Source organism: Hylobates moloch, unplaced genomic scaffold (assembly GCF_009828535.3).
Source record: "Hylobates moloch isolate HMO894 unplaced genomic scaffold, HMol_V3 SCAFFOLD_311, whole genome shotgun sequence".
Lineage (NCBI taxonomy): Eukaryota > Metazoa > Chordata > Mammalia > Primates > Hylobatidae > Hylobates > Hylobates moloch.
Window position 1 is genome coordinate 19,865 of NW_026652586.1, and position 14,249 is coordinate 34,113.

A 14,249-nucleotide genomic window follows, 5' to 3' on the forward strand; every position below is an offset into this window, starting at 1 on the left:
TGGCCCCAGTGAGATTGTTGTGAGGATTGGAAGTAATACCTATAAAGTGCCTTTCAGTACAGGCACTCAAGAAATGACAGATTATATTTTCTTAACCATCAACATTTGAAATAGATGTCAATTTCCTTTAACATTTGTTTTTGACTCTGGAAGAAAAGTTTGAATTCAAAGATATGACTGAGATGAACTAGAAGCTGATACCACTGCAAAGAGGGAAACATTTAACTCTAGCATATATTAAAGGAAATTACTCAAAAAGCTCATGCCAGAGAACAAACGCCATGTATGTTTTTAAAAGGTCATCCAAAGAGGTCAAAGGATTTAGGAAAAGTCATAAGAATCAAGAAATGATTTTCATGCCCCAAAACATGTGAGTTATATCCTAATTCATTATTGGACAGTGAAACAGCTGTCTAGAAGGTTGTCCCTTCTGGAAACCATGATGTCTTATGGGATTTCTTGGTGCCTCCATGGCATAAAGCTGCCTTGGTTTTCTTGGGTTATTATTAAAAATGGCTGGGAGAGATCATTATCAGAAGTATCCTGATGACATACTTACTAGTTGAGATTAGCTAATGGCAGAAATTATGGAAATTTTAAGAGCTATGTAACCATTTTGCTTTATGTCATTATAGATGTGTTTTTGTTTGTTTGTTTGTTTTTAGCTAGGGGAAAAAAGAGAACATGAGTTCAACTCCTATTCCGTGGGCACAGTGAGTCCAAAGTATTTAGCACCAGTCTGGACATCTCAGGGATAAAGGCAGCATCAGTGTTAGGCCACATGGAGGGTGTGATATAAAACCAGGAGAGAAGGATAAGTAAGTGGAAGATCTCTGGGCTCTGGGCTCCCTGAGATCAGACTAGATGTGGAGCTCAGTGGAAGGGCTGTGTTTGGGGATCAGACTTCTAACTCTTAGAACCATAGACATAATAGCAAGCTGGACTCACAGGTTATGGGCAAGAAAGGTGGCTGGGTGATTCCATGTCTTGGCATCTCCTTTTTTTGGCATGGGCGCAGGTGGAAGGCAGAAGAGGAGCAGGTGCATGGCTTTTGGGTCAGCCAGAGCCAGGCTGAGAGCTGACTTACTGACTTGCTGACTCTTCACCTCTGTCAGACTGTCTCACTGTCTGCAAAGTGGGAATGATGACAGTACTCCTCATGAAGTTGCTGTGAGGATCATTTGACATGATGCATGAAATGCCCTCAGCAAAAGCCTGGCACACAGGAAGCTTCACTAGCAGTTTGCTGTGTTAGCTGTGATTGCTTTGGCAGCCAATCTGTTTCTAACATGTTATACGCCTCTCAGGGGCTTTTCAACCAGAAGGCTTCTACATCTGAATGTGTCTGTGGTATGCGATGGAAATAATATCTCTTTGTGTCATTCACTGAATAACCTGGAGCTGACAGCTTTCTCTATGGACAGCTCATTGATTATGTCACTTAATCAACAAATGTGTTGAGCGGGTGCTTGGCTGGGTGTCTGTGGTGAATGCCCATGACTCTAATCTTCCTCCCCCAAGAGTGTCCCTGTCTAGTGGGAAGACAGATGTGTCAGTGCATCAGCACATGATTGCATCTCAGTAGACGTGCTTCTTCACTTAAAGGTCTTGAGAGTACAACCATGAACCTATGAAAATATATGCAAAATGCTGTGTGTGAGCCCATGCTCATTTTTTTCTCGGGTTGTGGGTTCATAGATTTCATCAAAGTTGCAAAGGGTGCTGGACCTCAAAGGGAGCAGTAGCCACTGTCGTGAGAAAAGTGGAGAGTGCTATGGGGATGCCAAGGAAGGATTGCATAACCAGCCAGGGAGAGCAGGTTGGATGAGGCCAGGAAGACATGCAAGGAAAAGGAAGGGCATTAGCTGGGTATGGCTGGCTAATGCCTTCCATGATTGTTTTTGCAAAGGAAGGCTTACTGGTTTCTCTTATACTTAGTGTAGTACAGTCCAGAAATTTCAGGACTGGTTGAATGAGAGAGACCCATTCTTAGAGTAGCCCAGCCAGAAAGACAGTTGCAAGATGGTACGTTAGTTTTGGGAGCTAAATAAGAGATGAAAAGTAGGATAAACTCTCCTAAGATTATTTTTTCAGGGGTCACCTTTTAATAGAATTAAAGATGACACTAACAACCAAGATGATTTTTGCCTGTAGATGAGTATCCATGATCACATTTGCTCCTCACAGCTTCCCAAGGGAGGAAGCATGAAGCATGGGTGGAACATTTCATAGAGGGACACTGCAACCCTGGGGCTGGTAGTTGCCCAGGTTACAGTCATAGTAAGGACAGAACAGTTCTAGGTCATTTGATCTTTCCCTTATACCATTGACATCTCATTTTCTGTCCGAGGTACATAATCACCTTCCATTAATATTTGTGGAAGCAATGTTCCTTTTTTAAAAAAAGTCAAAGATCCAAGTAAACATCAGAGGATATTTAAAATGTATTTTCTCAAAATATGTAGTCTGGAATGTAAAATATGTTAATATCATTTACTTTATTGAAAGTCAGCTAAACTCAAAAAATATGTATCCAAGTCGTATTATATTACTAGAGATTGAGTTTAGTACTTGAATTCACATTTATAATTTTTATATCTCAGAGAGCATCAAGTCAGTTCCAGATATAGAGTTGCTGTATGATGTGTTTTCGAAGGTTATATATTATGGATCCTTTAATTTATTTCATCATCATGAAAAAATGGGAAAACAAGATATCCCCATAACTCAGTTTGGGTTTAAACTATCTAATCATAATTTTTTTTTACGTTCATACATTATGGTATGATTTTTGGCTTAGGAATCCATTGCATTTATTTATCTCAGTAAGTACAATAGCATCTAGAAAAAAAATGAGTGAATTTTTGCATATTATGTTAGAAAGTGAGCAATAAGTAAATCATAACCATGATCACAGAGTGAATGTAGGTTGTTTTTATTTAAAAAATTGTTTTACTTTTCAGCCATATGTAGTGGCACATGCCTGCAGTCCTAGTTACTCTGGAGGCTGAGGCAGGCAGATCACTTGCGCTCAGGAGTTCAAGGCTGCACTGATCTATGATCATATCACTGTACTCCAGCCTGGGCAAGAGAGCAAGACCCTGACTTTAAAAAAAAGTTTTATTTTAAGAGTATATGAAGAAAATTGTAAAAGTCTCCCAGTGCCCATCTTTCCTCCCACCCCTACTCCCACCTCTGGGTTGGTAAGTAGCTGGGCTTTGAGGTTAGATCAAAGTTGATCACCAGCTTCATCACTTCCCAGCTGTGTGGCCCTGCCAAGTTTCTACTTTCTCTAAGCTACTCATTAAAAATGCTAGTAACAATGGGACCCAGCTCCTAAAGTTATTGTGAAGATTAAATGAGATCATGATATTAATCACTTTGTAAAAAACCTGGCATGTAGTACATATTTAGCAAATATTGGCTAATGTTCATATTTATGTTAATATCAATAATTACAGCTGATATTATTATTGTATTTTGGCTAAGGCAATGTTTATCTATTTGTTATCTGAAAAGGAAAGTATTTGCTTCTCTTTGATGTTCTACTTCCCAATTTTGTTGAAAATTGAGAATAGAAAATTATCTGATTTTGTCACTGAATAACTGGAGGTCATTAAATCTTCCCTGCAAAGATTTTCAGTTCTATAATTCAAAACGAGAAAAAAAAACCCTTATTTACTTTCCAGATACAAATGCAAACAGAAATAAAACACAGCTGCTCTTATCTCTCCATGGGCACCATCTCTTCTTGGTACTGAAAGAGATAATGATCTTGCAGTATAATTTTATAAGGAGGTAACAAAATCAATTGCATTATCTCAAGTGTAAACACTGAAGCCCTTATCCCATTGCTGGCTAATATAGGCTGTGCCTGTGGCAGCTGCTCACCCCCATTATAGATTATTTTAGATGAAAGAAAACATTGACTGATAAATGAAGATTTGACAACACAGGAGCATAGATGGTTTTACAGCTTGATATTCAAGAATGAAAACCACAATACAATGGTTGGATGAAAAGTCAGCACACAACACCCATGGACACAAGTAAAGGTAGAGATGGACAAACCACTTCATTCATTGTCTATTATTAAATAGTAAAGTCTTTACAAAAGCATGAACAAATCTGCAAATGCATTGGGTCCATTGAAGTTCCACATGATCTTATAAAATATTATAAACCATAAAAGTAAAAGGCTAAGAAGAAACTCAGGAAGCTGTTGAGATATGTTGTTTTCATAATTGAAGTGACTGTGGGATCAGTATGATCCCTTCCAAGGTACGGTGACTAAAGTAGAGGACATGTTTTGTCACAGGACTTAAACTTCATATAAAAGATTAATTTAAATTTATAGACATTCAAGCCCATAAAATAAAAGTAGTAATTATGGGCCTCTGTAACCAACTCCATAAGATTTTAGAGCCAGACAAAATCTGCTTTATAAACTCAACACTGACACAAGTTGAGTGACCTTGGATGATTGTTTAACTAAATCTCTCAGAATAATCATCCCTACCAGGTAGGGTCATTGTGAGTATTAAATAACATAACTGTGCTAAAATTGTGTTTAGCATGTAATAAACACTTGATAAATGATAAGATGTTTTCTTTGTTTCATGTCTCGCTCTTCAAGTTTTTCATAAGTGAATAGGCTTCTTTTTTCTCTATCTGAAGTCAGATATTTATTTCAGCTTGATGCATTGGCTCTGTAACACTGTGTAGATTACTGTAGTCTTTGTATTTCTTAAAAGTAACAGACATTTTTAAGATCAGCACATAGTTCAAAAGGAAGGTTATTTGGAGTAACCTTTGTTTTTCTTCACTATGTTACAGTTGGCAAAGTTAATAAGTCTGTTTAATCAATAAAAAATATCTGAAGTCTTTAAAAATTAACAAGCTGCAATGATATGATGTAATTTCTTATCTGTTTTTCCTTGTCTCTTTTCCTCTAAATTTTTCATTACCTTGTATTTTAAATAAAGTCAAATCTGACGCATTGTTAAGTGTTTGTTGAATGAAGAGGAAAGGACATACATATTTTGATTTTGACCAAAGGCAATGGCTCCTCAATGGAGGCTGAATAGATCTTAATTAAATTATCCAGGTTAGAAAACATTCTGCTACCTGCTTCTCTTACTCAAATGCAAAACTACTCTGATTAATTTCTTGGGATAGGAAAAGGGTTACAGTAATTAAATTATAAGGGAGGCTGAACACTTTCGTGGCATCTCTTATCTACAGTTAGGGTTTTTGTGTTAAAAGAACTCTAGAGATGAAATGGCTCAACCTCCTCAATTTATAGAGAGGAAACAAAGACCCTGGGAATTTAAATGGCTTCATCCTGTGGTAACCGAGTTGCAGGAGTTTATTTCCAATTCTTCCTATTAGGGTTTCCTCTTAAATGGACTTGCCCCAGAGTACTTATTTATATTAACTGTTCCATCTATTCCAAGGCACTTACATATCTACAAACAATAGATAGCAAGATAAAGGTTGTGGTTGAGAATATTGGCTTTTGGGTTAGAGAAACCTGAATTCCAGTCCCTTCTTTACCACTTACCAGCTGTGTGACCTTGACAGATTGTTTAAAATATTGGTCAAGTTACTTAGTCTTTCTTTGCCTCGGTTTCCTTATCTATAAAGAGGGGATGACAAACTCCTGTCATGCTCAAAATAGAAATAACAAACCCTCACAGATTTATTATTAATGACAAATGCGATAATGTATGTAAACAATTATCACCAGTGAGGTGCATTCTAAACAATTAGTAACTATTAACTATTATGATATAAATTAGAAGTGGGAGGGAAAGTTGAAGGGAAGAGATAGTCCTATACTTTGCTATAGTAGGCCACAAATTTGGCTCCAAGCTTCCTTACAGCCAACATAGAGAAAGAAACGTGATTGATTACATAGTTCCAGGGAACTTAGATATATGAATTTTATATGTCTGGCCAAATCAGAACCTCCCTCCTTTGCTCCAATTTTTGAATTTCCAAACACGGTCTCTTTCTCCCAGACATAACAGTATAGGTTTTCGAGACTCATTGAGTTATAATAAGGGCTGTGTAAGTTTGCCTGAGACTTTCTTAGCATTTCCCATATAGCCACTTAGCTTTTTGATAGCACCTGCAGGAGAGACCCAGCTAAGTGTCTTCCCCTGGGCAAATTTCATTCTCAAGAAGCGCAAGACCTTGGAGGAGGCCGGGGTGAACTTTGGGTTATATGCCTCATTTCCCTCACCCATATCAGGTGCTCCTTAATTGCAGGGGCCTGCCTTATTCACCTTCATGTTTTCATTCATCTCATCTCACATGTGGTGGATGCTCAGTGTTTGTGATTTGCAGTAAGAAATGAACACGTGCCGAAGAGTTACTGGTATGAGCGTCCTTCCATTTTAGGGCCTGGTTTTAACAGAGAGATTATTTCTACATCAGGCAAAACAGACGTTTCATCCAACTCTGATGACAGTGTGCAAAGCTTGAATCTCAATATTTTACATGAAAAATAATATCCATGTGAACTCTTCTGCCCTGGGTACTGATGTGCAACGACTTGTGTTATTAAATGTCAGAATGAAATAGAACTGGTTTTCTTTAAAGAAAAAAAAAAAGGAGGGAAGTATTATTCTAGAACCTCCGATGTCTTTCGGAATAGGTATATTAATCAATTTCCTTTCAAGACACATACGTCATTATACCTCACGTAAAGTTGTGGCCAAAATCTCCTATTTTGAAGAGGTAATATACACTTTGCTTGGGGTATCACCTACAGAGAAAATGTAGAAATATTATGCTATCATAAAAATATTTCTAACTCTATATATTTCAATATGCGAAATACTCTAAATTTTCTTTAGGAAATATTTAGAGTTGCTTATTTTACATGATATTCTTTCTTTAGCTGTATTTATTACAGCAAACAATCTATTTCTTTCTCTGAATAAGCTTTCCCAAACCAATGTCCCTTGAATTACTTATCCAAGTTAATAAAGTTGGATGAGAGAAATGTTGGCATTCTATGTGGTGTTTCTTTTTTTTTTTCTCTTGTTTACAATTGAGTACTCTGTTTTAATTTACAAGTTAGGAATCCTTTAAATGTTAAACAGGAACATCAACTAAAAGTTGCTTTGGATAACTGAGGCTCACACAGAGCAGGCTGAATTGTTTCCATATGCTGTATCTAAGTCTGGATTCAAATTGTGGAATAGCATTTTATGTTATCAAAATGCTAAGTCTTTGTAACCCTTTTCTTCTTTCCTAGCCCCTTTGCTTTTACTCTGTCCAAAGTTAAAATGTCACTGAAAAACGAGCCACGGGTAAATACCTCTGCACTGCAGAAAATTGCTGCGGACATGAGTAATATCATAGAAAATCTGGACACGCGGGAACTCCACTTTGAGGGAGAGGAGGTAGAATACGACGTGTCTCCCAGCGATCCCAAGATACAGGAAGGTAAAGACGGATGATCTGAGTGGGGAAGAAAAGAGTTTATCAGGGTTGGTTGGAAGAGCACAAATTTGAAGTAACCAACGAATGATTGATTTTCCTTGCAGATGTAACACTGTTCTCAGATCATTTTATAAGAGGCTTACTTGTTTTAACACATGATTCTTAAAAGAATGCCTGTAAAAGACAAGTTATGCTAATCATATATTGCATTAACTTTATTTGCTTATTTTTTAGTGTATATCCCTTTCTCTGCTATTTATAACACTCAAGGATTTAAAGAGCCTAATATACAGATGTATCTCTCCGGCTGTCCAATAAAAGCACAAGTTCTGGACGTGGAACGCTTCACATCTACAACAAGGGTCAGAGTGTTTATGGACTCACCTTTTTTTCTTTTGTCAATATCTGTGAATTAGTACATAGCCTTTCATTTTCCTCCTTCCTAGCTATGATCATGTTTGTAGGTTTTTGTTTGTTTGTTTTTATGTATCTATCATTTCCAAGCCATTTTCACCTGTCAAGTTTTTGCCTCCTTCCCATTTAATCATTCTTACATTCCTCTTTCTTCATTTGAGCCAAAACTCTTTCTTTTAAAAAAGGCATGTAAGGCAAATTAACAGTTTAATAAATTGCAAAGTGCCTCTCTTAATCTTCCTCTCTCCCCAGTTTTCTGTTTCATTTGGACTCTTGATGCATATTTATTCCACCTTACATGGCAGGTATAAATCAACAAGAATTTTAGCTTTCCTAATGTTTATTTAGCATGAAAATGTTGGTGCTACCTGGCTCTTAAGAAAAAAAGCCAGGATACTGGATTGGCCAGTGCCATTACCTCAAAATACTGTTGAGAGAATTCTGCAGGCGTACTCTGCCTCTCTGATTGGTTCCTAGAAAACCATCCTTTAGTCCTCATTCACATGCTTTTTCATTGAACACTGAAAAGGCTTTGGAGTCAAATGTCTTCAACGATCAAAGTTACGCCCTTTGAAATGGATTGGACTAGAAGAAGCTGTTAGGATAGCTACATTTCTCTGCTCCTGCCTGGATTTTGCAGTTGTTAAGTCTCCGGGGGAGGACAATTGCTGCAGGGTGGTGACATTTGTCCCTTCATGCTAAGATCTAGCCATGGCAGAGTAAGACCACCACTGCCTCCTGCCTCAGGGGAAGCACAGATTAATAACCAGCTGTCAGGGCATGCTTTGCCTTCCCTTCCTCCTTGTCTTTTGGAGGTGGCATGCGCTGCATTGCTTTCTGGGTGGTTTTGCCTGGTGCTGTGTCCCAGCCTGTCTGCACATGTACTGACTCCCAGCTTACACTCACTTTGGTGTCAGCCTCTGGTTTAGGCTTTCCCTGTGACTCGGGTCCATGTCTCCCTGATACACCACTGAGTACAACTCACTCAGAAATGTCTCTAAGATGAGCTTTGTTTTCTTATTTCACCTGCCAGCATTTAGATTGAAAGATAATAACATGTGGGGGTAAATGACAGACTCTAGAGCCAGACTGCATGGTTTAATTCATCTTTGCCTTGTGATCTTGAATGAGTGACTTAACCTTTCTGTTCCTGTTTCCTCTTCTGAATAAAGGGTATAACAGTGCTTACCTTATAGGTTTGTTATGAAGATTTAGTAATAATAATACATATATATTATATTATACAAGTATACACTGTATACTCATTACTGCAGTCACTTTTTCCACCCACCCCTTCTTAACACTGGTGGTTCCTTAGGGTGAGTGGGTGGTATAGACAAGGCTGGACCTTGGAATGTGTTTCACAAGAGAAGGAGAGAAGGCATGTCATGCCATTTCTGAAGAACAAAAACAGCCAAGATGGTGCTCTTAGTATACAATACCTCTCACCCCTGCCAATTGCCTGGTTCACAGCTTATATTTGTGGACTGGACCCCTGAAGGCTAATTAGGGCCTTTCTCATTATCTCCTCCACCTAGTTCCTCATTTCAGGTGTGTGTGTGTGCGTGGATGTATACACACACATATGTTGGAGGAACGGCATTTGTAGGAATCGTTTCGTGTGATTGAAAGTTTGTCTTATGTAATTCATCAAGTGAACATTTACAGAATATTGTTTCTGCAATTGGCTGCTTTTGAAACAAATTTACTTAAGTACTTACCAAAATAAGTAGGCTGGACTGAAGTATACGTCTCTGTTACTAGTTAAATATTGTTCACTGAAAGCTTTTGGAATTTTTATTGTTATCTAAAATATCAAACATTTTTATGTATCACTGTAGGTACCAAGTATTAATCTTTACACTATTGAATTAACACATGGGGAATTTAAATGGCAAGTTAAGAGGAAATTCAAGCACTTTCAAGAATTTCACAGAGAGCTGCTCAAGTACAAAGCCTTTATCCGAATCCCCATTCCCACTAGAAGGTAACCATTTCGGAATTAATTATGCCAGTATACAAGTTGAATGGAAAGTGTATTTTGGCTGGGTGTGGTGGCTCACACCTGTAATCTCACCACTGTGGGAGGCTGAGGCAGGAGGATCAGTTGAGGCCATGAGTTTGAGACTAGCCTGGTTAACGTGGCAAGACCTCCTCTCTACAAAAAATTTAAAAATTTAGCTGGACGTGGTGGCACGTGGTGGTAGTTAGCAGTTCTACCTACTCAGGAGCCTGCGACAGGAGGATTGCTTGAGCCCAAGAGTTTAAAACTGCAGTGAGCATGATTGTACCACTGCACTCCATCCTGGGCAACAGAGCACACCCAATCTCTAAAATAAATAAATAAAAAGTATATTTAATTTACAGTGTCGGCTAACAAGTCTATTGTTGGTAGATATTTTCAATTAAATAGTCTCTTAAAAATATGCTGTCTCGTGAAAGATACACTAAAGTCATAGTCACAGAATAATCTAGTAAGTGTTTGCATTCTGTGTGTTTGTGTTTTAGACACACATTTAGGAGGCAAAACGTCAGAGAGGAGCCTCGAGAGATGCCCAGTTTGCCCCGTTCATCTGAAAACATGATAAGAGAAGAACAATTCCTTGGTAGAAGAGTAAGTTTCTTCACTATTCTGTTGTTTTAAACCTAATTTTTCAGTGCTGTAGAAACACAGCATCTACTGAGGGGTGAAGTAGGCCTGGCTACAACTCCTCTCATCCACTCATTGATCCCCCAGGCTGGTTTAGCTTTTCTGGAACTAGTTAGGCAGTCCCTTCTTTCCCCAAGCCATACAGTGCATTTTCTCAGAAGAGGAAGAGTGTTCTTGGTTAGGACTTAACATTATGAAGAAGCTGTTCTCCCTGCTAGAACCTCCTTGGGCTTATTGTGAGTCAAAGATTGAACTCGTTGTTGTGGGTTTTGAGATCTACTCTTTTAAAATAATATATTTCCATACATAAGTTTCCGTGTTTGTAATAGCCCATCTTAAATATATGTAAAATCTCATTCCTAAACTATAGATGGAGCAGTTAGGACCTGAGAAGAGTATGATGGAGTACAGACAGGCACAGCACTGGGACAGAAAACTCCAGAGGAGGGGCACTTCTGCCTGCTCTGCTTCCAAGATGGGTACTGCAGACTGTGGACAATTAATTTTTTTTACTAGAAAATGAACAAGTGTTTGTTAATGTCTGTCAGTTCTGTTTTGTAATCTGAAATGTTTATATTCCAGAGGGAATGTTTGATTTCTCCTTTGTAGTTGTCATCTTGTTTAAAATCTTTGTAGGCATCTGGACCAAATACTTTCCAAGGTACCTAGACATATAAAATTATATAGTTTTGGTTTACTGTGTGCACATGTATGAATTCAACTGAAAATGACACTTAGTGATTCAGCAAAACCATGCTGGATTTTATATCATGGTCAATATGATTGACATATGTTGCTCCAGTGCCCCAAGCCTATATCCCTCTACTCCCCATCTTCCTCCACACACAGTTTAGCATATTTAAAATCAGTACATTCTACTAGAAAGTCTTTTAACCTTTCTCCACCTTTTTTTCCTGAAAAGCTGTTTAAAATTTGTAGTGTATCTTTCAGTAAGTTCAGTGTTAGAATTGAAAAAATTTGAAAGTTTTTGGTAATATCAAATGTTTTAAAACAACTTATAGCAAGTCCTGCTATAATAGCTATATATATATATAATAGGGCTTGTCAGCAGTTTATGGAAGACCTAAGCATATGGAAAGTTAAAAAGTAAGAAGATATTTAAATAATAGTTCGAGAGAATTATGGAAATAACACCTTAATGCTATTCAGGATTCCTTGCTCCATGATTATATTAATAAACAATTGAATAACTTGTAGAAGTTAAGATGAAAATGATGATCTCATCATTGTCACTACTGTTTAATTTTTAAAAATAAATATGACCATGTTAACACTTATCTAAAATATTTGCATTACAGAAACAACTGGAAGATTACTTGACAAAGATACTAAAAATGCCCATGTATAGAAACTATCATGCCACAGTAAGTACTAGTCAGTGATTTAAGTTTGGAGTAATTTTCACTATAGTAAATTGTCAGCTAAATTTTGGATCATTTTATTAACACAAGTGATTGTATCCACATCTACATTCGTCCTTGGATTAAAATAAATTAAGTGAATACAAAATTGATTTTACAGCAAGGATCCAGTTTACAATGGTGTGATGCTGTTTTAAAAAGTTGAATAGAACTTAATATGTCTATAACAATAGATTTAAATGAACTTGAAATGCTGCTATAGGCTAGATTATCTAGAAATCAACCTTCTCTTCTCAGGTTTCCATGAAAATCCAAACAGCATTTTTAGCTACAAAGAGTAACTGTTGAGTAGTAAGTGATGAAAACAGTTGAGTGGAGTTGAATGCCTAAAGATTTTGTGGTGCGTAGGGCGATTGCTATCTGATTGGTTTGTCATGCCTGTTAAAGGCCTGTCTTTTCATGTGAAAGTGAGAAGCATGGGAAAAGCTAGGAAAGAAAAAACCCTTGAGGAATCCAAGTAAAGAGAGAAGAGGTGATGGGGCTTAGATGCAGCCACAGAGATTAAGCTTGGAGTATGCAGCTGGCAAGCAGGGAGGGAGTAGGTTTTCTAGTGTCAGCAAACAATTAGCTCTGCACTGTTAAAGGTGGGGTGTTTTTAAAGGTTTAGCCTTCAATTATCCAGAGGTCTGGATAACTGAGAATGCACTGGTTTATTATATGTATGTATGCATTTATATGAATTGTATTGTTATGGGGGCTGTACACATCTATATTATGTATGTGCAGGACTCAAGAGTTGGTGCAATTGTGATTTGGCCGCTAGTTTAGAGAATGGCGTCACATAAACGCATAAACAGAAACAGGAAAGACTTTAGTGTATTTTGGAGAGGATGCAAGAGCACTTGGCTCTGTGAGTTTCTCATGACAGGATTTGCCTTCCTGCTGCCTTGCAGCACACGGTTTGGGGTCTGGTCCAAATATACATCCAGCTGGTCCCCATTACACACAGCTGACCTGGATCTAGGTCACTACCTGCCTCCTGCAGCAGCTTGCACTGGGGCATACAATGGACTTGAGGGAGCTTCTATGTTTTCGTAAAACTAGAGAAGGGTTTTCTCAGGAAAACAGGAATTTGGGTTTCACCAGAGGATCTCAAGAGAAGGATGATGGGAGGCAGGGGTTTCTTTTCTTCTAGGACTCAGGAACTTGTATTGTTGAAACAACAATGAATAAGGATACTACTACTATTGTTAATAAAAATGATACCTCCTGTTGTGTTGTCTGAAATCCGACATGCTGTTTTCTTTAATAGACAGTTATTTAAATGTGTATTAGTACCCGTATGCAATAATTTTCCATTTCTTTTACTTTTCTGCCTGCCTGTGACTTTACTTTTACTATTTCTTTTGGCTGTAATCGTTCTTGGTGAGTTCATTCTTCTCTTTGCATGTACTTTTCTACATTTGGGATTCTACTATTGACTAAAGAATGTTTACATTTAAAAAATGTTCATTTTAATTACTTTTCCAGTCATAAAAATATTTTCAAAGTTAAGCCATATTGTATCTAGAAATCCCAGAGTGACCTATAAACATTTCCTTTGGAAGGGAAAGCCTCATTGGCAACTGACTGTGAATAGATTCTCCCTCTCATTTTCTTTTTTTTTTCTTTTCCTTTTTGAGGGGGATGGAGTCTTGCTCTGTTGCCCAGGCTGGAGTGCAGTGGCATGATCTTGGCTCACTGCAACCTCCACCTCCCAGGTTCAAGCGATTCCCCTGCCTCAGCCTCCCAAGTAGCTGGGACTACAGGTGGGATTACAGCAAATTTTTGTATTTTTAGTAGAGATGAGGTTTCACCATGTTGGCCAGGATGGTCTCGATCCCTTGACCTTGTGATCCGCCCACCTCAGCCTCCCAAAGTGCTGGGATTACAGGAGTTTGAGCCACTGTGCCCAGCCTCCCTCTCATTTTTGTTGGTCCTGAGATTATTCTCTCCAATGGCTGAATTGTTCAGTATGATTGAAGCATAGGATACAATTTGATATATATTAATTCTCTAACATTCTTTTTCTTTAAATGTAGTCTGGCCTAAAGACTAGATCTGTAGGCCTCTGCCTCATATTTGTGAAATGAGACTGGACTTTATGTGTTTTCTTCAATAATTGTGAGAAATACTAAAAAAAAGTATCTGTTAAAAAATGCTTTACTGTCTGTAAAAAGCATATTAAAAGTTATTTTAACAAGTATATAATAAATTTATACTTTTATAAGTATAAAACAAACCTATTTTAAGTTAATTCATGTCCGTAAGCAGATAGAATCATGGATCATAGGTCAAGGGACTGAATA

The 14,249-nt window shown here is 37.7% G+C and overlaps 1 protein-coding gene across 1 annotated transcript; it reads left to right on the top strand.

The window, feature by feature from the left end:
* Window positions 1-7,300: 7,300 nt before the first annotated feature.
* Window positions 7,301-11,904, top strand: LOC116464232 (phospholipase D1-like; the record flags this gene model as incomplete). Its single annotated transcript, XM_032147536.2, has 5 exons — window positions 7,301-7,458; window positions 7,690-7,817; window positions 9,711-9,856; window positions 10,378-10,483; window positions 11,839-11,904. Coding segments are annotated over exons 1-5 (546 nt in total), but the record flags the coding sequence as incomplete, so codon positions are not given.
* Window positions 11,905-14,249: the final 2,345 nt, after the last annotated feature.